Raw genomic sequence first — 24,286 nt, 5'->3', positions numbered from 1 at the left:
AAGGATTTTGCTCTTTTTTGCAAAATGATGGGTACGACAACAAAGCTGGACCCCGTTTTTTTCCCTAAGACCAAAATTCATACCTGGAAGTCATTTTATTTTATTACTCCATAGCAAAAAACAGCCCAGGACAGACCTGGGGAAGTTTCCTTAAGTAGAATCCTTTCTCCCTCTTATCACTGTGTTGAAAAAGTCACCGACTGCCATTGCACTTGCAGTGACGAAAACGACGAGGGAAATAACTTGGAAAGTTTGTTATTTCCTCGTGCTAAGAAAGGGTATAAAACTTGCAAAATTCTTCTTATTACAACAAGTAACATAATTACTGAGTTGAGATGGGGAAGGGGGATTGGGAAATGTAGTCCCCAAAAACCAGGCTCCTTTCAGAAGACTATTTGCTTGAGAACTTTTGTGAAGGGCAATGCAACCTTAGAAGTCAACAAGAAACATGACTGGCTTTGGCTTTTTTGTTTTGCTTATGCTCCCTTGCTTTGTGTGTCTTTGTGTGTATGTGTTGGCTTGTATACCTCTTTTCCCCATCGGTCCCTCTGTTCCCCAATTCCTCCGGCGTTTAAAATGTGTTGCTTACATCTGGAGATGCTTTTTGGAGGGTGTTGGAGGAAGATCAGGACCCTGATTTGGCCTTCTTGGCGTGAGCTTTTCCAGTTAATTTGTGGTTTGTTGCCCAGTGAGGATGTGGAGTTGTTAGTTTTGTCGCACCCTGAAGCGATCGGTATTCCAGAGGAAATCTTTGGTGTCCAGACTTGGTGCCAACAGAATGCAAGCTTTGAAAACGCAGAACGTCGACTCGCTTTGAGCAAGATTTTGGACCTCCTCTTGCAGCGGTGGCTGTGGCTTCCAATTATGTCTAGTGTGAATCCACCTGGAACCTAGTCTGAAGTTGTCCAGCACTTTGGGATAGCCCCTTTAAAAACCCAGAGCAGATTTGCCACCCCACAAATATGGGACACACACGGCGCTACCCTCCACATTCTGCGCATAACCCTTTGGAACAAACGGTCAAAGGCATGGCGAGTTTCCCTTCGTTGAAACCTGTCCTTTACCGCTGCATGCTACCATAAATTAAAGCTGCCTTTAAAATACACATAATTTTAATGGAGGAACGACAGGGATTATTAGGTTGAGAGGAACGAAAGGCGAAAAAATCCCTTAAACAGCAAAAGTGTATCTCTGTCCCTGATTTAGCGCTTTAACTGCCATGGCTGAATGCTGTGGGATCTGTGAATGCCAGTTTTGTGAGAATTTTGCCTTCCTCTCTGAGCGAGCTCTGGTGCTACACAACCACAAATCCCAGGATTCCAAGCATGGGCCAGGGCCGTTAAAGCAGCATCAACCTGCATTTATGCAATGCAGATGCAGCCTTAGGTGCTCTCATCCTTCTAATCATCCATTCCTTTTTCCATGGGAAGCTGACCATAGAGTCTGCTAGGGACCTACAAATGCCTAGGGAAGCGTTCCTGTAGGAATCAACTAGCAGGATTTTCATCAGACATTGGGCCATGCTGGTGGACTAGAGATTCCCAGAGAAAACATGTAATCAAATCTGCAAACCAAAGCTGCAAAGTGGAGGGTCATCCAGGTTCCAGCGGTCAGCTGTTTGCGGTTGCGCCAGGGTCCCTCCCCGGAGATTTTCTCCAAATTCAGTAACCGATATGCAGTAAACAGTCCTTAACTTAGTAAACAAACTCTCCATCCAACTAGTTTCACAACTCAGGTTCTATGCAACTCCTGCAAGCAGAGAGATTGTATTTTTCCATCTTCCTAATTTGACTCTAAGAGTCTGCATACTCTGAGCAGCAACAAGGACTCGCTACGGTGGTGCATTATTTCCATCCTTCATGTGGTGCAATGTTTGCAATGGTTGGGGTGCAATGTTTTACAGCAGTTGATGGTCAGTAGTTGGCAACCAGGGTGCAATGTTTGCAATGTCAGCTGTCCGGGGATAGGAAGGGAGGGTCCCGTTGTCCTAGGTGCGACCCCTCTTTAACATCTGGAACGCCACGATCCCCGCCTCTGGCAGCGCCAGGCTGTCCATGACGTACAGCGGAGTCTCCGAGTGTCCCAGCCGGTGCCATTCCGAATGGGGCCTCCACCAGATCCAGCCGACGGATGCGGTGGAGCTACAACGTCTCAGGGATGTCCGTGCCCCCCAGGCCAGGGTTAGGGAAGAGTTCCTCCGTTGCACGGACTCTCCTGGAGGAATGCACTGCCCAAAGACCGGCATGAGGTATCGGTAAGCAACGCCGTCCTTCGCTCCACCCTTCCGTCCTTCGCCTGCGGCGCCCCTTGCATTTTGGCATCCTTCTCCACAGCGAAACAGGATGCATTATTTCCCCCCAAATTGGTACCCCATCCAGAAAGAGTTTGCCAAGCTCTGCACTGAGCAGAAAATCCTAACTCCATTTCCCCCCAGATCTCTTTTGCAAGGTGGACTTAAGATACGAACCTTGTATCCAACCAAGGAAACCTGATATGTAATTTCAGCAATGATAAACATATCAGTTTTTCTATTGACCCCCAAAATAAAATAATTGCAATCTACGTAACAGTAAATAAGAAGACCATGTGTGTACATACATTTTGCATCACCTATAAGTATAAATAAAACATATATACACATGTGTGCGTTTCTCACATATCAGTATTAACTAGAACTTCTATAATATATTAATACTGCTAGTTGGGCTCCATTTTTTGACATGCAGTTCTTAAAAATGGGAACCAAGTATTATTTATTTATATTTATACTTATACCCCGCTCTTCAGCAAAAAGGCACAGAGCACTTACAATCTAAAGAGACAGGACACAAGAGAGAAGGGAATGGGGTGGGGAAGGGGAAAAGTCCAGCAGATCCTTTCCCTCTGATGCCTGACCAGGCAGATGGACTAGAATCATAGAGTTGGAAGAGACCGCAGGGCCACACCCAGTCAACCCCATTCTGCCATGCAGGAAATCCAAACAAAGTATCCCATTGACAGTTGGCCATCCAGCTCGTTTAAAGACCTCCAGGAAGGAGACTCCACTACACTCCGAGGAAGGAGTGGGTTCCACGGTCGGACACCCCTTTACTCTCGTGTTTCCTCCTAACGTTGAGGTGGAATCTCCTTTCCTGCAGCTTGCATCCATTGCCCATTGTGTCCTATTCCTGGAGCAGCAGAAAACAAGCTTGCTCCTCCTCAATATGACATCCCTTCAAACATTTAAACAAGACTGGAGGGAGCGCCCTCTTCTTACTGATTAGGCCTGATTAGGGAAGGCCCTTTGCCCACCCTCTCTTCCCCTCAGAGGCCAGGATCGAGTCAGATTCCTGTGGGAGGCTTAGTTCCTTTAAGAGATGAGATGATGATGATGATGATGATGATGATGATGATGAGTGATGATGATGAGGACATAATAATATACCTGCCTCCACCCTTGTAGATTGAAGCAGTCAACGGGAATAATCCAATGCCACTGTAAAGATAAGTGCTCCCTGGGACGAAATTAATTCATTCCGCGGCTAATTCGTAATCCGAAAAACCTTCGTAACCCCAATTGCCATAGCGAATGGGGAAAAAAGCCGCGGCTCCGCCGCGCTCCATTTAAAAACGCGCCGCGTTTTTCGTAACCCAAAAAACGTTCGTAACCCGAAACAATAAATCCCTATGGATTATTCGTCCCGAAAAATTCGTAAGCGGGTAATTCGTATCCCGAGGTACCACTGTATATAAAACCAACACATATTATTTTAATTTAAAATAAAGCATTTGAATTTAAAAACTTTAAAATTGTTTTTTAAGCTCATCTGGGTCACTGTCCGAAGAGACGGGCCTTTGCTGACGTTTAAGAAAGTGAGAAAGCAAATCTCCTCGGCGGTCATTCTACAATTGGGGGCAACCAAGAAAGTCCTCCGGGTAACAATGTCAACTGATTTTGTTGACGAGTAATTTTGCAACGTTATTCCCCCTTTTCCCCCATATGAAAAGGAGGTAAATTTCTTTGCAAGTACTCTTCCATGGCCCTGTTGTGTCAGGTATGTCACACAATGGGGATCTTTCCAAGTTCTGGCTTTCAACCTGTGCTCAAATTGGAAATGAAAAGGGCCAGCATATCATCGGCGTAGCAAAGGTGTAGACTACCATCTAGCATCCACCAAAAGTCCACAAGAGGGCAGGCTCTGCCTGCAAATGGAAAGGATTGAGGGATGATGGTATTTATAGTCATCCATTGCAAACGTTAGGTGCCAGGTGGCTGCAAGGACATTTCATTGACCCAGCCATAAGGGTTCAGACTTTTCTCCATTGGTTTTAATTAAGCACAGTGTGCTTAAGGAAAGTATGCTCAAGCTGCAAAATTAATGCAGTTTGACACAGCTTTCACGGCTATGGACCGTCCTGGGATTTGTTATTTTCTGGGACACCAGATCTCTCTAACAAACAAGGCTAAAGGTCTCACTTTACTCTTGGAGATACGGTTGGAATACAGTATAGCTAGGTAAATACACAGATGTATGTTGTATTTTAAAACTGTGTTTTAATTGTCTTTTAAGTGTTGTTTTTAGTGTGTGTGTGTGTGGATAATGGGTTGTGCGATGCTCAGAACATTTTTGTCGTTTTTTGGCAATCAGCTGCACATGACAAAGCAAAAAGCAGAAGCTCTTACTCTGCAGGTTTTGTTTCCTTGGAGAGGTGTGTGACAGGCCTTGGCACTGCCAGTGATTGCCCCCCTTGTTTTAAATGAAGAAAATCAGCCAAAAAGAACTAAAATGCAAATTGATGCTGTAACCATAGTGTCCCTTCCACCATTATCCTCTTCCTCCTCCCTTATCGTTATTATCGTAATAGATAGCGGGGTACACACCACCAGAAAGAGGCGTGTCTCCGGTGCGTCTCTTTGCTCCGCAGGAGCACCGCAGCAACCAAATTGTGCGGCCTCCTGCGCAGCAAAAAAGGAGCCTGGGAAGCGGCTCCTTTTTGTGCGCACTTCGCCGGCCCAAAGAACCATCAACGGTGCGGGGATGTCACACGGCCGCCCACATTTGGAGGCACGACAGTGCAACGTCACTGTTTACGCACCGTGTCTGGTGGCGCACCGCAACTGCAGCCCTCGTCACATGCAAGGGCTGCCTGGTGGGCGAGTGGATGCTCCGTCCACCAGGCAGCCCTCGCATGTGACAAGGGCAACCCCAAAGGCCCGTCGTTCCGGGCCTAGTCCCCAAATCTTTGGAGATCCAAAATTCCTTGAATGCCATGCACAATAGTTTACTGACAACAGTTTGTAAGTCGCAGTTGAATTCTGAGTTTCTAGAAAAACATAGTTTGACTTAAAAATTAAATGCTATTATTATCTCCCCCTGAACCCCATCCTGACAGGGGGTCCAACAAACCAATCAATCAATAAAATCATTCCAACATACCGCCCTCCTGGATGCCCGGGGTCGGGCAGGAAGCTTGTTCATTAAGGCACCAGCAAATCCATGGCACCCCATGTGCTTGCCACACAGTGTGCACACCTGACACACCTTTTGCGAGCGAGACTCCCAAGATAGACACACCCCGCCGAGGCCCACGGATCGACTCCCGGACGAAACCAGTGGCACGGCATGAATATTCATGGCCTTCCCGCGTCCACACGGGGGCGGGGGGCCTGTAATATTTAAGGACTCTGTTTATGAGTTTTAATGGACGAAGGATGTTGAGAATAGTGTGGGGTTACTGGCACCTAATGAGGTTGATAATTATTCATCTCTCTTTCTCTTTCTTCTTCTTTGTCTTGTTATAAAACTAGCTGGGATTGGGAGCACACCAGGAGGCTCCGCAGCTGCAAAGAATAACTGAATTGCAAGGAGCTGAATTGCGGTTGTCAGTCCGACTAGAATAGACCCATTGGGTCACGGGAAAACAATACTGATTGGAAAAGGGGAAAGTAGGAAAGGTAAAAACTGGAAAGTAGGACAAGTTAGAAATGTAGGAAGTTGAAAGTAAGAAGGTAGAAAGTTGGAAAGTAGGAAAAGATGGAGACCGCATTTCATGTTTAGACCCATCATGGAAGTCACAGCCCTAAGTTTGCAAGACCTAGTTGGGTCTTGCAAATAGAGTGACTTGGAGGTCTGTCTTCCATAAGTCATCCTCTCGGGGATGCTTTGATTTAATTTTCCTGCATGGCGGGTTGGACGGGATGGCCCTTGCGGTCTCTTCCAACTCTATGATTCTATGACGCGTTACAGACGGGCCCATGAGCGCCGTCATTGCGCATGAGGGGCGGCGCTTCTGATGCGCCTTGCCCCCGCGCGTAATGACTATGTCAGAATGCAGCGCCGTTCCACACGTTGCCACCATTTTGACGTACCAGACACTGCATCCCGCACGTCGCGTGGCAGAAGTGATGCCGTGAGTGCGCGACTAGTGCCCGCGCGTCTCTTCCGGGCCGAGGAAGAGCGCTGTTTCGCGCTCCTTCTTGCTGTGTCCGAACTGCGGTTTGGATGTTGTGGTTCCCGGACCAGCAACCAAGCACGCCGAGTCTGCCCTCTGGGCTTCCGTATGCCCAAAGATTCTAAGGTTGCCCAAAGCCACGTTGACTTGACAGCAAGAAAACAACAATGATGCGCCTCTTCCAAACAGCGCGCTTTTTGTCACTGTGATTTTGTGACAATTCATTCTGATATGTTGCCAGTCTCTTTGGGATTCCTCCTCCCTACCTCTCACCCCTGGGACTGCAATGGTGTACTTTCCCCAAGGGTCCCAAATTTGTAGGTCTTAATGTTTCATAACCTTTTCCTTCTCGCTTTCTCCTTGGAAATGCCACTTGCGTCATCCATGCTTTCACAGTTACGCCTGATGTTTGTTGCTGGTGTGTGTCTTCAAGCCATTCCCAACTTACAGCGACCCTAAGGTCACGTTTCCCCACGGCAGTTGGCAAGAGCAGTGGGGCTTCCCTGGGAGCGGGGTGTCTTCTTTGGGGAAATGGACCTAATTTTGGACTGCATCTCCTAAAATCCTCATCTGAGGATTCTCGCTAATATACTAGACTCTTCATGGGATTTTCTTGGCAATATTCGTTCAGAGATTTGTTGTCTTTCTCTGGGCTGAGAAAGGTGCGTTTCCATGGTCAATGTGGGGATGAAGACCCCAGCTCCACAATCCCAGTCAAACCAGATACAATGGCCTTTCTAGAACAGATGACCATACACTCAGAAGTGGGATGTAGTAGCGATGAGTGACTTCAACTATCCTAATTTTTCTGGAAATCAACTCAACGGCGATGCTCTCTTTATGTTAATCATTGATGGGGTCTTTAAATCCCCTTAAGATGTTGACTTCCTGTTTCCGACAATCTCAAGTTCCCTCCTCCTTCTGCTGCTATTCTGGATCTCTTTTCTTCTAAAATCTTTTAGGATACCGCTTCCCTCCAGCAAATTATTCTCCCCCCCCAGAAATTTAGAAAGGACCAGCTGTTTCCTTTTCGCAAACCCAAGTAGCGGATAGATTTGTGGCCGCCTTCGTTCTTATCCTGACTCACTTTTGGGATATTGGGGGGGGGGGGGGCTGTATTTGTGGTTCATGAGTGTGTCTCCAAATTGAGCCGCAATCAAGAACCAAACTAAGCGGATTACATTTGGCCACCCATATTAAGGGCTCTGTAGGCTGTCGGAGGAACACGTGGATGTTTGATGTCATCTGTGTAGTTTTGGGATGGTGGTTTTAAAAAAGAAAAACAATTAATGAACGAAAGTTTAGGCGCATTTTTCAAGAGATGGGGAAGGTCAAGCCAGTTCAGAGCATTTGGAGCATTGTTTTGGGTACACCAAAGGTTGGGCTCTAAATCCACTATCCTAAACCCGCCAAGACTAACCTCCAATCATCCTCGCTGTCGGTGGGCTGGTGGATTCTGTGCATTGTAATCAAAGATTGAAATCATAAATTTGAAACGGCACCATTGCTCAAGGCCTTTTTTGCAGTTCGGACCCGTTCTCTAAAAAATCTGTGCGTTTTTTCCGTTCATGGATGTGGACGGTCTAATGCAAGGGAGGCCACTCACCAAATCTACCCTCTCGTTTTCCACTCCATAGATTTGGGTGCATCCTGCAGTGCAAATCCGTGCTTCTCTTCTCATCCACGGAATATTTTTGTTGCCGAAAATTGCCCTTTCTCTACAGAGAGCAGATCTCGGTACACAAATGATAGTTCTATTCCAGAAATGCTATTAATCTGCACACGAAGTCGTATTTCTTCATATAACGAAAAGGATCCAAAATTTGTGGCAGAAGAGTCCTAATCATGAAGAACTCGTCTCCAGATCTCCCGGTCAAGTTTTCCTAAACACATTTTCAGTCCTTTCCACCTCTGCTGCCTTCCTGCTGCCCCATCCTTTCCTCAGACCTTGTTGTTGCCAAACCAACCAGGGCTGTGTTGCGTGTCCTTAAAAAATATAACAACACCCAAAATGTTAACATCGCGGAGGTTCCCTTCATTCGTGCAGATTTGAAAATCAAAATACGATGGCTCTTGGGAACTGCGTCACGTTTGCAGAGAGGAAAACCCCAATCGTGCAATATTCGTCAAACCCCTTTCCCTCTCTCTATTTTTCTTGCAATGATCGGATTTATAATAGGGCTGAGAAATGGACGGATGAGAGTAGGTTTTGATTCTTTAATTTTTAAAGAAGGCGTTCTTCTTCCCCATCTCTCCCATCCTACTTCCCCTCCCGATTTGCAATATGTTGATAAAAATCTGTGCAATATGTCAGATCTCTAATTTCCTTGCAATGATGCGATCCTAAGGGGAGCTCTAATATCTCAGAGGCGGAGGGACGCGAGGGAGAGGTTTTTGATTCTTTAATGGTAAAAGAAGGCTTTCCTCTCCATCTGTCTCCACCCCTTACTCACTCGCCGACCCCCCTCCAATTTGCAAACACAGGATCCCCCCACATTGAAATAAATGCTCTGTGCAGCTCATGCCCAGTGGGCAGACGGCTTTGCAGGAGCCAGTTGCCGTGCGCTAATTCCCTCTTTGCGTGGCGTCTCGCAGGGCAAACCAAGAGGGCCGGTGACGAATCGAGAACCCACACACCGGAAAAGAGGGGGGTCTCTTTCACTGCCCCGTGATCTCCCCCCCCCCCCCCTCCCGATCCACATGGCGTTCCGCTTAAAGTCAAGTTTCTCAATGGCTCGTGGCAAAGAGACTGGATGATGATGATGATGATGATGATGATGATGATGATGATGATGATGATCATAATAATATACCTGCCTCCACCTCTCCTTGTAGATTGAAGCAGTCAACAGGGAATAAGATCCATAATGCCACTGTAAAGAGTATATAAAACCAACACATATTACTTTAATTTAAAATTAAGCATTTTAAAATTTAAAATACTTTAAAATTGTTTTTTTAAGCTCATCTGGGTTGACTTGCCGGAAGAGACGGGCCTTTGCTGACGTTTAAGAAAGTGAGAAAGCAAATCTCCTCCGGCGGGTCATTCTACAATTTGGGGGCAACCAAAGAAAATGTCCTCCGGGTAACAATTGTCAACCTGATTTTTGTTGACCATAGTAAATTTTGCAACGTTATTCCCCCTTTTCCCCCATATGAAAATGGAGGTATAATTTCTTTGCAAGTACTCTTCCATGGCCCTGTTGTGTCAAGGTAGTCACACAATGGGGATCTTTCCAAGTTCTGTGCTCAAATTGGAAATGAAAAGGGCCAGCATATCCGGCGTAGCAAAGGTATGTAGACTACCATCTAGCATCCACCAAAAGTCCACAAGAGGGCAGGCTCTGCCTGAAAATGGAAATGAGTGAGGGATGATGGTATTTATAGTCATCCATTGCAACGGTTAGGTGCCAGGTGGCTGCAAAGACATTTCATTGACCCAGCCATAAGGGTTCAGACTTTTCTCCGTTTGTTTTAATTAAGCACAGTGTGCTTAAGGAAATTAGTGCTCAGAGCTGCAAAATTAATGTAGTTTGACACAGCTTTCACGGCTATGGATCCGTCCTGGGATTTGTAGTTTCTTGGGGCACCAGATCTCTCTAACAAACAAGGCTAAAGGTCTCACTTTACTCCTGGAGATACGGTTGGAATATCAGTATAGCTATGTAAATACACAGATGTATGTTGTATTTTTAAAAACTGTGTTTTAATTGTCTTTTAAAGTGTTGTTTTAATGTGTGTGTGTGTGTGTGTGTGTATAATGGGTTGTGCGATGCTCAGAACATTTTTGTCGTTTCTTTGGCAATCATCTGCACATGACAAAGCAAAAAGCAGAAGCTCTTTACGCTTGCAGGTTTTGTTTCCTTGGAGAGGTGTTGAAGCATGCCTTGGCACTGCCAGCGATTGCCCTTCCTTGTTTTAAATGAAGAAAATCAGCCAACAAAGAACTAGAAATGCAAATCTGATGCTGTAACCATAGTGTCCCTTTCCACCATTATCCTCTTCCTCCTCCTCATTATCGTTATTATCGCTTAATAGATATAGGTGGGGTACACACTGCCAGAAAGAGGCGCGTCTCCGGTGCGTCTCTTTGCTCCGCAGGAGCACCGCAGCAACCAAATTGTGCGGTGCTCCTGCGCAGCAAAAAAGGAGCACTGGGAAGCGGCTCCTTTTTGTGGCGCACTTCCGCCGGCCCAAAGAACCATCAACGGCGCGGGGATGTCACAGCTGCGCCACCACATTTGGAGGCAGCGCAGCTGCAACGTCACTGTTACGCATCGTGTCTGGTGGGCACGCTGCAGCGCCCTCGTCACATGCAAGGGCTGCCTGGTGGGCGAGTGGACGCTCCGTCCACCAGGCAGCCCTCGCATGTGACAAGGGCGCCGCAAAGGCCCGTCTGTTCCGAGCCATCGTCCCAAATCTTTGGAGATCCAAAAATTCCTTGTAATGCCATGCACATAGTTTACTGACAACAGTTTGTAAGTTGCAGTTGAATTCTGATTTCTAGAAAACATAGTTTGGCTTAAAAATTAATATTGCTATTATTATTCTCCCCCTCAAACCCCACTTTCCTGACAATGGGGTCCAACCAACCAATCAATCAATAAAATCATTCCAACATACCGCCCTCCTGGATGCCCAGGGTCGGGCAGGAAGGCTTGTTCATTAAGGCACAGCAAATCCATGGCACCCCCATGTGCGTGCACACAAGTGTGCACACCTGACACACCTTTCGCGAGCGAGACTCCCAAGATAGACAGCACCCCGCCGAGGCCACGGATCGACTCCCTGGACGAAACCAGGTGGCACGGCATGAATATTTCATGGCCTTCCGCGTCCCGACACGGGGGGGGCGGGGGGCGGCTGTGAATATTTCAAGGGACTTTGTTTATGAGTTTTAATGGATCGAAGGATGTTGAGAATAGTGTTGGGTTACTGGCACCTAATGAGGTTTGATATATTATTCATCTCTCTTTCTCTTTCTTTCTTTGTCTTGTATATAAAACTAGGCTGGGGATTGGGAGCACACCAGGAGGCTCCGCAGCTGCAAAGAATAACTGAATTGCAAGGAGCTGAATTGCTGTTGTCAGTCCTGACTAGAATAGACCCATTGGGTCACGGGAAAGACAATACTGATTGGAAAAGGTGGAAAGTAGGAAAGGTAGAAAACTGGAAAGTAGGACAAGTTAGAAATGTAGGAAGTTGGAAAGTAAGAAAGGTAGAAAGTTGGAAAGTAGGAAAAGATGGAGACCGCATTTCAGGTGGTTAGACTCCATCATGGAAGTCACAGCCCTAAGTTTGCAAGACCTGAGTTGGGTCTTGCAAATAGAGTGACTTGGAGGTCTGTCTTCCATAAGGTCATCTCTCGGGGATGCTTTGATTTAGATTTCCTGCATGGCAGGGGGTTGGACTGGATGGCCCTTGCGGTCTCTTCCAACTCTATGATTCTATGACGCGTTACAGATGGGCCCATGAGGCGCCGTCATTGCGCATGAGGGGCGGCGCTTCCTGATGCGCCTTGCCCCTCGCGCGTAATGACTATGTCAGAATGGCAGCGGCCGTTCCACACGGTCGCCACCATTTTGACATACCAGACACTCTGCATCCGCACGTCGCGTGGCAGAAGTGATGCCGTGAGTGCGCGACTAGCGCCTCGCGGCGTCTCTTCCGGGGCCGAGGAAGGAGCGTGATTTTCACGCTCCTTCTTTGCTGTATCCGGGAACTGCGTGGTTTGGATGCTGCGGTTCCCGGACACAGCAACCAGCAGCGGCGCGAGTCTGCCCCTTCTGGGCCGTCTGTAATGCGCCAAAGATTCTAAGGTTGCCCAAAGCCAATGTTGACTTGACAGCAACGAAAAACAACAATGATGCCCCTCTTCCAAACAGCGCTGCTTTTTGTCACTGTGATTTTGTGACAATTTCATTCTGATATGTTGCCAGTCTCTTTGGGATTCCTCCCTGAGCCTCTCTCACCCCTGGGACTGCAATTGTGTACTTTCCCCAAGGGTCCCAAATTTGTAGGTCTCAATGTTTCATAACCTTTTCCTTCTCGCTTTCTCCCTTGGAAATGCCACTTGCGTCATCCATGCTTTCACAGTTACGCCTGATGTTTGTTCCTGGTGTGTGTCTTCAAGCCATTCCCAACTTACAGCGACCCTAAGGTCAAGTTTCCCCACGGCAGTTAGCAAAGAGCAGTGGGGCTTCCCTGGGACGTGGGGTGTCTTCTTTGGGGGAAATGGACCTAATTTTTGGACTGCATCTCCTAAAATCCCTCATCTGAGGATTCTCGCTAATATACTAGACTCTTCATGGGATTTTCTTGGCAAGATTCGTTCAGAGATTTGTTGTCTTTCTCTGGGGCTGAGAATGTGTGTCTCAACCAAGGTGCGTTTCCATGGTCAAGTGGGGATTTAGACCCCAGTCTCCACAATCCCAGTCAAACCAGTATACAATGATGCCTTTCTAGAACAGATGACCATACACTCAGAAAGGAGGGATGTAGTAGCGATGAGTGACTTCAACTATCCTAATATTTTCTGGAAATCAAACTCAGACGGCGATGGCTCTCTTTTATGGTCTAATCATTGATGGGGTCTTTAAAGTCCCTTAAGATGTTGACTTCACTGTTTCCGACAACTTCTCAGAGTTCCTCCTCCTTCTGCTGCTATTCTTGATCTTCTTTTCTTCTTAAAATCTTTTAGGATCAGCGCTCCCCTCCAGCAAATTATTCTCCCCCCAGAAATTTAGAAAGGACCAGCTGTTTCCCTTTCGCAAACCCAAGCAGTGGATAGATTTGTGGCCGCCTTCGTTTCTTATCCTGACATCACATTTTGGGATATTTGGGGGGGGGGGGCTGTATTTGTGGTTCATGAGTGTGTCTCCAAATTGAGCCGCAATCAAGAACCAAACTAAGCTGGATTACATTTGGCCACCCAGATTAAGGGCTCTGTAGGCTGTCGGAGGAAACGTGGAGCGTTTGACGGTCATTCTGTGTCGTTTTGGGATGGTGTTTTTTAAAGAAAATCAATTAATGAATCGAAAAGTTGGAGGCGCATTTTTCAAGAGATGGGGAAGGTCAAGCCAGTTCAGAGCATTTGGAGCATTGTTTTGGGTACACTGCAAAAGGTTTGGCTCTAAATCCACTATTCCTAAACCCGCCAAGACTAAACCTCCAATCATCCTCGCTGTCGGTGGGCTGGGGATTCTGTGCATTGTAATCCAGAAAGATTTGAAATCATAAAATTTGAAACGGCACCATTGCTCAAGGCCTTTTTTGCAGTTCAGGACCCGTTCTCTACAAAATCTGTGGCGTTTTTCCGTTCTATGGATGTGGACGGTCTAATGCAAGGGAGGCCACTTCACCAAATCTACCCTCTCGTTTTCATCTCCATAGATTTGGGTGCATCCTGCAGTGCAAATCCTGTGCTTCTCTTCTCATCCACGGGATATTTTTGTTGCCGAAAATTGCCCTTTCTCTACGGAGAGCAGCATTCCTGTACACAAATGATAGTTCTATCCAGAAATGTTATTAATCTGCACACGAAGTCGTATTTTTCATATAACGAAAAGGATCCAAAATGTTGTGCAGAATGAGTCCTAAATCATGAAGAATCTCGTCTTCCCAGGATTCTCCCGGTCAGAGTTTCCTAACACATTTTCAGTCACTTTCCACCTCTGCTGCCTTCTCTGCTCCCCATCCTTTCCTTTCAGACCTTGTTTTTTGGTCCAAACCAACCAGGGCTGTTGTTCGTGTCCTTAAAAAATAATAACAACAACCCAAAATGTTAACCATCCGGAGGGTTTCCCTTCATTCGTGCAGATTTGAAATCAAAATAGGATGGCTCTTGGGAACTGTGTCACGTTTGCAGAGAGGAAAACCCAATCTGTGCAATATTCGTCAAACCCCTTTCCCTCTCTCTATTTTTTTGCAATGATGCGGATTTATAATAGGGCTGAGAAATGGACGGATGGAGAGTAAGGTTTTTGATTCTTTAATTTTTAAAAGAAGGCGTTCTTCTCCCATCTCTCCCAATTCCTACTTCCCCTCCGATTTGTAAATTGTTGATAAAAAATCTGTGCAATATTCGTCAGATCTCTAATTTCCTTTGCAATGATGCTGATTCCTAATGGGGAGCTCTAATAGCTCAGAGGCGGAGGGATGGCGAGGGAGAGGTTTTTGATTTTTTAATGGTTAAAAGAAGGCTTTCCTCTCCATCTGTCTCCATCCTCCTTACTCGCCGACCCCCCTCCAATTTGCAAACCAGGATCCCCACATTGAAATAAATGCTCTGTGGCAGCTCATGCCCAGTGGGCAGAACGGCTTTGCAGGGAGCCAGTTGCCGTGCGCTAATTCCTCTTTGCGTGGGCGTCTCGCAGGGCAAACCAAGGAGGCCGGTGACGAATCGAGAACCCGACACACCGGGAAAAGAGGGGGGTCTCGTTTCACTGCCCCGTGATCTCCCCCCCCCCCCCCGATCCACATGGCGTTTCGCTTAAAGGTCAAGTTTCTCAGTGGCTCTTGGCAAAGAGCACTGGGGCTTCTCTGGGATGTGGGGTGTCTTTTTGGGGGGGAATGGGACTGCATTTTCGGACTTTTTGTAGCTTGTTGTTGTATGCCTTCAAGTTGTTTCCGACTTATGGCGACCCTAAGGTTTTTCGTGGGCAAGGTTTGCCATGGCCATCCTCTGAGGCTGAGAGAGTGTGATTTGCCCAAGGACACCCAGTGGGTTTGCCATGGCCTTCTCCTGAGGCTGAGAGAATGTGACTTGCCCAAAGTGGGTTTCATGGCCCAGCAGGGAATCGAACCCTGGTCTCCAGAGTCGTAGTCCAACACTCAAACCACTACGCCACACTACCAGTGTTTGCCACGATCATATTGATTCTGTGGGTCTTCTATAGATTGCCAATCGGATCTGCAACTCCCAAAATCCCTCGTCTGAGGATTCATGTATACCTTACAGCCTGAAGGTAGTAATTTCATGCACAGTATTTTTAAAATCATTTTGTTCATGGAACAAAGTTTGTGTCTGACGAATCATCCGAAAGCAAAAGTGTCACTATCTCAGCCACCCATGAAAAAGAGTTTTGGCTTTTGGAATAGTTCAGAATTCTGGATAAGGGAAACTCAACCTGCAGAGAACTTTGTTCCTTGTTTTGTCACTGTTTCTCAATGCTTTGCAAAGTGTTTCTTCTGATCCTTGACTTGTCACCCTCCAGACAAGGCACTCTTCTCCCTTGCTCTGATTTAAGGTCACTCTGCCTGCTTCTCCCTTGAGCTCAGAAATGTGAGGTTTTTCTGCTCCAGAGCCTCCCGCATCCCTCACTTTGGGCTTTTTCCTTCCCCCGAGGCTCACAAAATCTTTCTTTCTTTGTTGTCTTTCTTTCTTTCTTCCAAGCATCCCAGCGATGCTCTTGACAGACAGTGCCAGGAGACCACGGGGTCTCCCTTTGCTTTTCCGGCATCTAAATTTAGCAATTTCTTTCCTGTATTTGGTACAACCATTCAAGACAGTGGATGGAGGAGGAGGAGGAAGGCGCAAGGAGGAGGGAAGAGAGCAGTCTGGGGGCATTTTCAGGGGGGCGGAAAGGATGCTTTCGTAGCTAGACTGTGGCATTCAGAGCCCAGAGCATCCATGCATGCAAAGGCAGCCAGCCTCTCAGCTCAACTCTCCGCAGCCCCGGCGTTTTCTTTTCTACCGACAGTTTCCAAAGTTGGGGAATTAGATGCTTCTGGAGAGCAAGAGAAGAGACAAAACAGGGACTCCGGTTGCAGGATTAGAAGAAATTAGGGTTGCATTGCTGGTTTGGTTGCTTCCAAAAGTTTCAGAATTCAACGCATCTGGAGAAAAAGAAGAGGTGAAACAAGGACTCCGGCTGTAGGTTGAGAAGGAATTAGGGTTGCATTGCTGGTTTGGTTGCTTCCAAAATCCAGCACCTCTCAGCTGAACCCTCTGCAGCCCTGGCATTCTCTTTGCTGTTCCTGGTTTCCAAAGTTGGGAATCTGAATGCATCTGGAGAGAGACAAGAGGTGAAGCAAGGACTCTGGCTGCAAGATTGTTAAAAATTAGGATTGCATTGCTGTCTTGGTTGCTTACAAAATCCAGCACCTATTGTGAAGAGTCAAGCGATGGAGAAACAATACTGAACAACACAGACAGAGAAAGCGGCACAGACATAACCTTCTCCATCTCCCAGCCCCATTCAGACAGCTCTCCAAAGAGATTTGAATCCACCAAAGTCTTTGTGACATCTCTGTGGACTCCTGGGAGAGGAATCACGAAGGAATTCATCCTTTCAGGAGGAAGAGACAGCCGTGGATATTGCATTGAACAGGAGAAATCCAGCCTGGGACTGGCCAAATTTTACCCCTAAACCTTGGGAGAAAATATTTCAAACTAGTTGCAAGTGGGACGCCATTCAACCTGAATCAGTGGTTTCTTCCATAATGGGGTGACAACAATTTTGCACTGATATTTTTGTTGCCCAATTTATGTGTCGGGTTTGTTTTCCGGAAAAGGGATCTTGAAGCGCAGCTTTTTCGTGAAATTCCAAATTTGGGGAACAGGGGAAACGGTTTCTTCTTTGTTTTCCTTCCTGGTCGGAAACATCCCAAAAGACGGCAGTGTGAAGAGAGGCTGAGCCAGCGTCGACACCATGCAGGTGTCTTTTGTATGTTCGGACCACAACATCAAGAGCCGGGGCACTGAGGACCGTCTCAACCGACAGAATGCCAACAGCCCCAGCGCCCGCGGCCGGTTCAGGGCAGTGGCCATGGTGGCCCGGAGCCTTGGACAACTCTCCATGCACAACGCTCCCTCCGCCAGCGAAGCCAGCGCGAAACAACCGGGCATGAAATACAGGTACGGAGAGGCACCACTAAGCAACCAACACTTGCCCAAATATTGCAACTTTTTTTGCAATGAATAAAACCTTTGCAACTTAATTCTTTGCAGAAGGAGTTATGTTGTTGTTGTTGTTGTTGTTGTTGTTGTTGTATGCCTTCCAGTCATTTCCAGCTTATGGCGACACTAAGGCATATCTGTTGTAGGGTTTTCTTGGCAAGATGTGTGCAGATAGGGTTCGCCCAGTGGCTTTCATAGAATCATAGAATAATAGAGTTGGAAGAGACCGCAAGGACCATCTAGTCCAACTCCCTGCCATGCAGGAAATCCAAATCATGGCTGAGCTGGGAATCGACCCCTGGTCTCCAGAGTTGTAGTCCAACACTAAAACCATTATGCCACACTGACCCATACACAGACGCATATAATCACAGAACAAACTGGGGTGGTTGGGTTGCATGTGCAAAATTAGGAAGACAGAAACCCCATTAATTCTTTGTACGAGAATCCGGAGCCCGATTTCCAAGGATTTTGGAACGAAGTGTCCCCATTGCCATGCAAAAGAACTTTCTGGAAGCGGTTGAGCCATGAGCTCCTTTGCCCTCGTTCTACCCTGCCGGGGTGAGGCATGGGTGCGAAAGGTTAGGAACCGTCCGCTTTCATGCAAAAGGTTAGGAACTGCTGAGAGGCGACAGAACCGCCAAAAATTATTTGTGTCCAGAGAAGTGACAGGCGTGTGGGGACTTATGGTGACTTGGGGCGATGTGACACCAACCTCAACCTCTGGTTGCCCCTGAAGGCGAGTGCTGCATCTTCCTGTCAGATGGATTTTAAAATCCAGCGTTTGGGATTCTCTCTTTTTTTCAGCATGGTGGATCCTATTATTTGCATTTCTCCGAGTGGTTTCTCCTTGTTTCCCAGACATGGTGCCCGTATTACCCTATCAATCTTTTTTGCATATTTATTTTTTAATTGTGCTAAATTAATCTCTAGGACCAAAAAGAGTCCCATAAAGCCAGTGCAATAGTGTTGGTGTGTGTGTGTGCCCTCACATTTCCTATCGACGTATGGTGACCCCATGAATTTCACAGGGTTTTCTTAGGCAAAGAATGCACAGAGATGGTTTTGCTGGTTCCTTCCTCTGAAATATACCCTTTCCATTGGCATTTGAAATATATACCGAAATATTGAAATATGCCCAAATACTGCAATTCATCCCAAGTACTTAGGGGTTCCAAGTATTGCAATGCAACCCAAGTACTAAGAGATCCTAAATATTGCAATCTAACCTGGCAGAACCCAAGAACCAAGCACCTTTCATCTTAAACCCTCTTCCATTGTGCGAAATACAGTTATTTACACTAAGCGGGGTTTGCCGCTTGCCTTCCTAATTGCCTTCCATCTGTGCAATGAGTCTACAACCCATCCGAAAATGGGGTTTTCCCTGCATTTGAATCCTCCGTGGTTATGAAAGCAGCACGTGGTTTCCTTTTTCCTAATCTCTCCCCCCCCCCCCTTTACTGTATTTGTGTATTTTATTATATTTGTTTGTTTGGAGGAGAAACAGGCAAAGCAGAGGGAAACCAGAGCGACATCTGCTCCCTGCAAAAAACGCCGACGGCCAGCATCTATTTCTGACAATAGCGTCTGCCTGTTATTAAGAGGTGTTTGCATCCCGGCCTTAAATGTTTTCCTTCTTCTTCTTCTAGAAACCTTGGGAAGTCAGGACTGCGGGTCTCCTGCCTTGGCTTAGGTAAGCAGAGGGATAGCGTCCATCCTTATCTTCAGACATTGTTTGGCTCCAAGGCCCCGTTGCACTTAGACGCAAAGACATAACACACACACACAAAGCTCAGGTTTCCTTTGAGTCCACTCTGCATTGACTCTCCTGGCATTAAAAATAAATGGGTCGAAATCAAGGCTGCTCCGGTTTGGATTTTGAAGATGCTTTGTTCCCGGCTAAAGTTTCTAGAGAATACAGAGAGGTTGGACCTGGTCCTTTTTCTCTGAAATCTGTGGCGTTTTTTCCGTTCTATGGATGTGGACAGTCTAATGCAAGGGAGGCCACTTCACCAAATCTACCCTCTCATAGAATCATAGAGTTGGAAGAGACCGCAAGGGCCATCCAGTCCAACCCCATTCTGCCATGCTGGAAATCCAGATCAAAGGATCCCCGACAGATGGCCATCCAGCCTCTGCTTAAAGACAGCCTCCAAGGAAGGAGACTCCGCCATAATCTCCAAGGAAGGAGTGTGTTCCTCTGTCGAACAGCCCTTACTGTCAGGAAGTTCCTCCTAATGTTGAGGTGGAATCTCTTTTCCTGCAGCTTGCATCCATTGCTCCAGGTCCTAATCTCTGGAGCAGCAGAAAACAAGCTTGCTCCCTCCTCAATATGACATTCCTTCAAATATTTAAACAGAGCTATCAGATCACCTCTTAACCTTCTTTTCTCCAGGCTAAACATCCCCAGCTCCCTAAGGCGTTCCTCGTAGGGCATGGTTTCCAGACCTTTCACCATTTTAGTCGCCCTCCTTTGGACACAAGGCTCCAGTTTCTCAATGTCCTTTCATTTTCATCTCTGTAGATTTGGGTGCATCCTGCGGTGCAAATCCTGTGCTTCTCTTCTCATCCACTTCTCCTCTCTTATGTATTATTTGTCTCTCTCTCTGTGGCTTGCAGGCACATGGGTGACATTTGGAGGACAGATCACGGACGAGGTAAGGCTTCGCTTTTTCGTTTCCGTGCCACACAGATCTTCTAGGGCCGATTCAGGACATACAAGGGCCGGTTTCCATGTGTGGCCACAACCGCCCCTCTCTTGGAATATGGCCAGACGGTCAATTCTGATTGATTGATTGATTGATTTTAATTACGATTTCTTGCGACCAACCTGTTTTTGCTGAAAGGAGATGCAAGGTAGGCTGTACTTTGGCAGTGTGACGGATGTCCTTTGGAGGAACTCAACAATGGTTTTTGTTACAGATGGCAGAGCAGTTGATGACGCTGGCCTACGACAACGGCATCAATCTCTTTGACACCGCCGAAGTCTATGCAGCCGGGAAGTAAGTCTCCCTCCATATCGCTGAACGGGGATTCAACACGCAACAGTTAGGATGAAGAAGTCCATCCGTTCCAATCTCTCCCACATTCATTTCTTTTTTAAATAAATCACGTCAAGTTCTTTCCATCCTGAATATAGTGATCTGAAGATTTTGGCAAACCAGTGGTGGCTCAGTGTCAATGGGACTCTGTTCCAGTTGGTAATTTGGACTTTAGAGCAGTGGATCGCAACCTTCCTAACGCCGCGACCCTTTAATACAGTTCCTCATCTTGTGGTGACCCCAACCATAAAATTATTTTCGTCTCGCTTCCTAAGAACATCGGAAATATGTGTTTTCCGATGGTCCTGGGCAACCCCTGTGAAAGGGTCCTTCGACCCCGAAAGGGGTCGCAACCCACAGGTTGGGAATTGCTGCTTTAGAGGAATGCAGTCCAAGGTACCAAATTTATTTTACAGGAGACGTTTCAATACCTTGGACAGAAGTCCTTTAAACTTCAAACGAAACCCCAAAGCAGGTATCCCCGTTACTCACATGCCGATCGACATAGCAGAAAACTTCATCCACAAATGAATTCAAATTAAAGTCTCTCTCAAACTGGTCAGCTGGCCAGTTTTATTTTTCCATATCTAATAGGTGGTCAACTGTTGTGCTGAGGATAAAAGACAGGATTTACCCAAAGTTTCCTTGAGTTCATGGCAATATATAGGTTTGCCCTTCCACCCGGAGCGTAGAAATTATACTTTTTTGGACTACAACACCCAAATCCCTCATCCATCATGACTATTGAAGGATTCTGAGCACTGGAATCCCAATGGTTTTCCCCCAACCTCTGCTTCCCATTCTCCTTGGAAAGAGACTATAAGTTGCTTCCCATGTGATTAATTCCCCAAAAGAAGCCTAACTTGCTCTGTTTTTTACCTGAGACCGCATTATTCTGCCTATTTCTCTTTCCCTCTCTCTCTCTTCCAGGGCCGAGATTGTATTAGGGAATATCATCAAGAAGAAAGGATGGAGGTAACCATTTTTGTGTCAAAATACATCACATCGATGTGCTTTATGGGGCTTGAAAAGTTCCTTTGGAAACAACCTTTAAATGTAACTTTTGGAAATGGTTAGAAAATATAACTCGGTATCTTGATACAGGTTGAGTCTCCCTTATCCTAAATGCTTGGGACCAGAGATAATCCATATTTTGGAAAACCTCTGTTTGCATATACATCACGATGCTTGAGAGAAACTAAAATGAAAGGCATCCAAGCTTACTGCAGTTTTACAGATCCTTGTGTCTCTCTCCAGTCTTGCAAATACCTGACGGTCACTAGCTCAAAATGTTTGGGATTTTGGCATTGTGGACGACCTGGATTTGTTTTGGTCCTGGAACTGGTAAGATCAGGGATATGTCTTGTTTAAAAATGCTCTCCTTGTCTCCTTGCAGACGCTCCAGCCTGGTGATCACGACCAAAATCTTCTGGGGAGGAAAGTATGTATTCCTTTTACAAACTAAGGTGGCATTCTGTTTGTGTGAGAATGAAAGGAGGTTGAGGAAGGGGGACGCGCATGAGCAAAGGGAGGAACACAGGAACAGGCCGTGACCCATTGCAGAAGGGGGTCTTGGTCAATGGGATGTTTGGGGTACCTTTGGGACATTGTTACCGGTTGACTCCTTTCCAAGACCAAATGGAAAGAGGTGAACCATTGAGCATGTACAGCAGGATGGAAAGTCCCCCCAAAAGCCTTGAGTCCCATGCCAGCTCCATTTGACAAAATTGAAATAGATGGAAGGTCATTTGCAATTTTATAAAAATGGGGTGGGTTTGCAGGATGGAAATGGAACAAGTTGCAAGGTGTATTTGGAGGAGAATAGCATCCTCTGGGTGCCAAATGGTAAACTGCAATTACGGTCGGCCCTCTGTATCCACACATTTTTTATCCGTGGATTCAACTATCCATGGCTCAAATATATGTGTGTGTGTGTGTGTGTGTGCATTCCAAAAAATCAAACCTTGATATTGCCATATTATATCAGAGACACCATTTTATTCTGCGATTGTATTCCGGGGCTTGAGAAACCACAGATTTTGGTGGGATCCTGGAACCAAACCCCGGCGGATACCAAGGGCCCTCTGTAAAAAGATTTAAAAAGCAATTGCAGCCAGCCCTCCGTATCCATGGATTCTGCATTGGCGGAATTGGCCACCCATGGTTTGAAAATAGTTTCCAAAAACAAACCTTAATTTTATCATTTCATATAAGGGACACCATTTTTACTGCACCGTTGTATTTAATGGCATTTGAGAATCCACAGATTTTGTTACCCATTGGGGGTCCTGGGACCAAACCCCAGAGGATGCAAATAGTTTAGTTTTACTTTTCAGCTCTTTCTTTCCAAATTCCCTGTATTAAATCCCTGCAGGGTTTTGCCTGCCGAAGGAAGGACCACAGACCGTTCTGGTCTCCCTAGGAAGGGAGTTGCAGAATCTATAGGGCAGCCACCGAGAAGGCCCTGTCTTGCATCCCCTGCTTGCAACAGGGATGGGACAGAAGGGTCCCTTCTGAGATTATCCTATGGGGAGAGACCGAGTATCCGGTCCCTGAGCCATAGGGGACTTCATAGGTCAAAATGACACCGGTTCCATCTGTTAACCTTGGGTCTCTCTTTGCTTCCCAGAGCTGAGACGGAGAGGGGACTTTCAAGAAAGCACATTATAGAAGGTAAGCATCTGTTGGGGATGCTTTGATTTGGATTTCCTGCATGGCAGGGGGTTGGACTGGATGGCCCTAGTGGTCTCTTCCAACTCTATGATTCTATGATAGGGCAGTGATGGCGAACCTATGGCACACGTGCCTGAGGTAACACTCAGAGCCCTGTCTGTGGGCACATGTGCCATTGCCCCAGCACAGAGTTTGCCAGAGTTTGTTACTAGAAAGCCAGAGGGACATGGCACTTTGCAATAAATAAGTGGATTTTGGATTACAGTTTGGGCACTCGGCCTCTAAAAGGTTCACCATCACTGTTATAGGAAAACCAGGTTGGGGCACCGCCATCATTATTTTTCCATTCCTCCATCCAGGAACAAATCATTCAACCACTCTTAAAGTAAATAAGGTTTTTTAATCCAACCATAATTAAAAACGAGGGGTTTATGGTGCTCAGTGTAAAACTGTAAATACAGTCGCCCCTCCTAACGCGCGGATCTGAGATCCACGCCCTTCAAAATCCACGGAGGGGCAACCTCCGCTATTTTCGATGGCTCACCTGTCCAGTGCACACACCTGGGACGCATGCACAGGGGCGCACCCCATTCAAACCTATGGGGCTTGAATATGTGCAAGCCTCTGTTTTCACGGGTCTGGAATGGATCCCCCCCAAAAATAGAGGCCAACTGTATAGACGGTTGGCTCCAAAACAAGAGAGATGGATAGATTTGACAGCTATAATTAATACGAGTGCAGTAAACAAAGTTGAAGAAGAATGGTCGCCAATAGGGTTATCCAATGTTATTTTAATCTGTTGTCTGCTATATTTTATTGTTTGAATGTTAAGGTGTAATTAATATGTATTATGTTAGATTATTTTCTTAGAATGTATGTCGCAGGCGGCTTTATTTTATCTGTTTTAATTGATCGTACGTACGCCGCTGTGTAAATATACAGCGCTTTATCAATAAAGCTTAATAATAATAACAATAGTTAAATGCTGGGAAAAGATATGGGGAATAGATAGAAATTTAACTCAATAAAATCAGAAGGAATGAAAGTAAGGAAAAAGTAAGGAAAACAACACAGGAAAAGGGAAGAGAGAAATAGAAGTTTAACTTGCTTGTTTAAGTTAAATAAGATTGAAGGGAAACTACCAATAAAATCAATGTGAAATGAAAGCTCAGAGAGGAGAGTAGCAGAAAAATGGAAGATATATTAAAACGAGAAAGGAAAATATAGATTATATAGAGTG

General features: G+C 46.2%; 1 protein-coding gene across 8 annotated transcripts in view; it reads left to right on the top strand.

Annotated features, from left to right (window-relative positions):
- KCNAB2 (potassium voltage-gated channel subfamily A regulatory beta subunit 2) overlaps positions 1-24,286 on the top strand; it is a 62,607-nt gene that overhangs the window by 26,653 nt on the left and 11,668 nt on the right. For 7 of the 8 annotated variants that reach the window (XM_042478332.1, XM_042478326.1, XM_042478327.1 and 4 more), the window contains 6 exons: positions 18,982-19,025; positions 19,952-19,989; positions 20,255-20,334; positions 21,304-21,348; positions 21,770-21,814; positions 23,003-23,046. In XM_042478332.1, coding sequence (XP_042334266.1) covers positions 18,982-19,025; positions 19,952-19,989; positions 20,255-20,334; positions 21,304-21,348; positions 21,770-21,814; positions 23,003-23,046 — 296 coding nt within the window. Of the gene's footprint in view, positions 1-16,024; positions 17,291-18,981; positions 19,026-19,951; positions 19,990-20,254; positions 20,335-21,303; positions 21,349-21,769; positions 21,815-23,002; positions 23,047-24,286 lie in introns of those variants that run through there. The other variant, XM_042478333.1, reaches the window with a different exon arrangement.

Source organism: Sceloporus undulatus, chromosome 7 (genome assembly GCF_019175285.1).
Source record: "Sceloporus undulatus isolate JIND9_A2432 ecotype Alabama chromosome 7, SceUnd_v1.1, whole genome shotgun sequence".
Taxonomy (NCBI): Eukaryota; Metazoa; Chordata; class Lepidosauria; order Squamata; family Phrynosomatidae; genus Sceloporus; species Sceloporus undulatus.
Note: the sequence above shows the minus strand (reverse complement) of the source record. Positions and strands in the feature narration are given on the sequence as shown.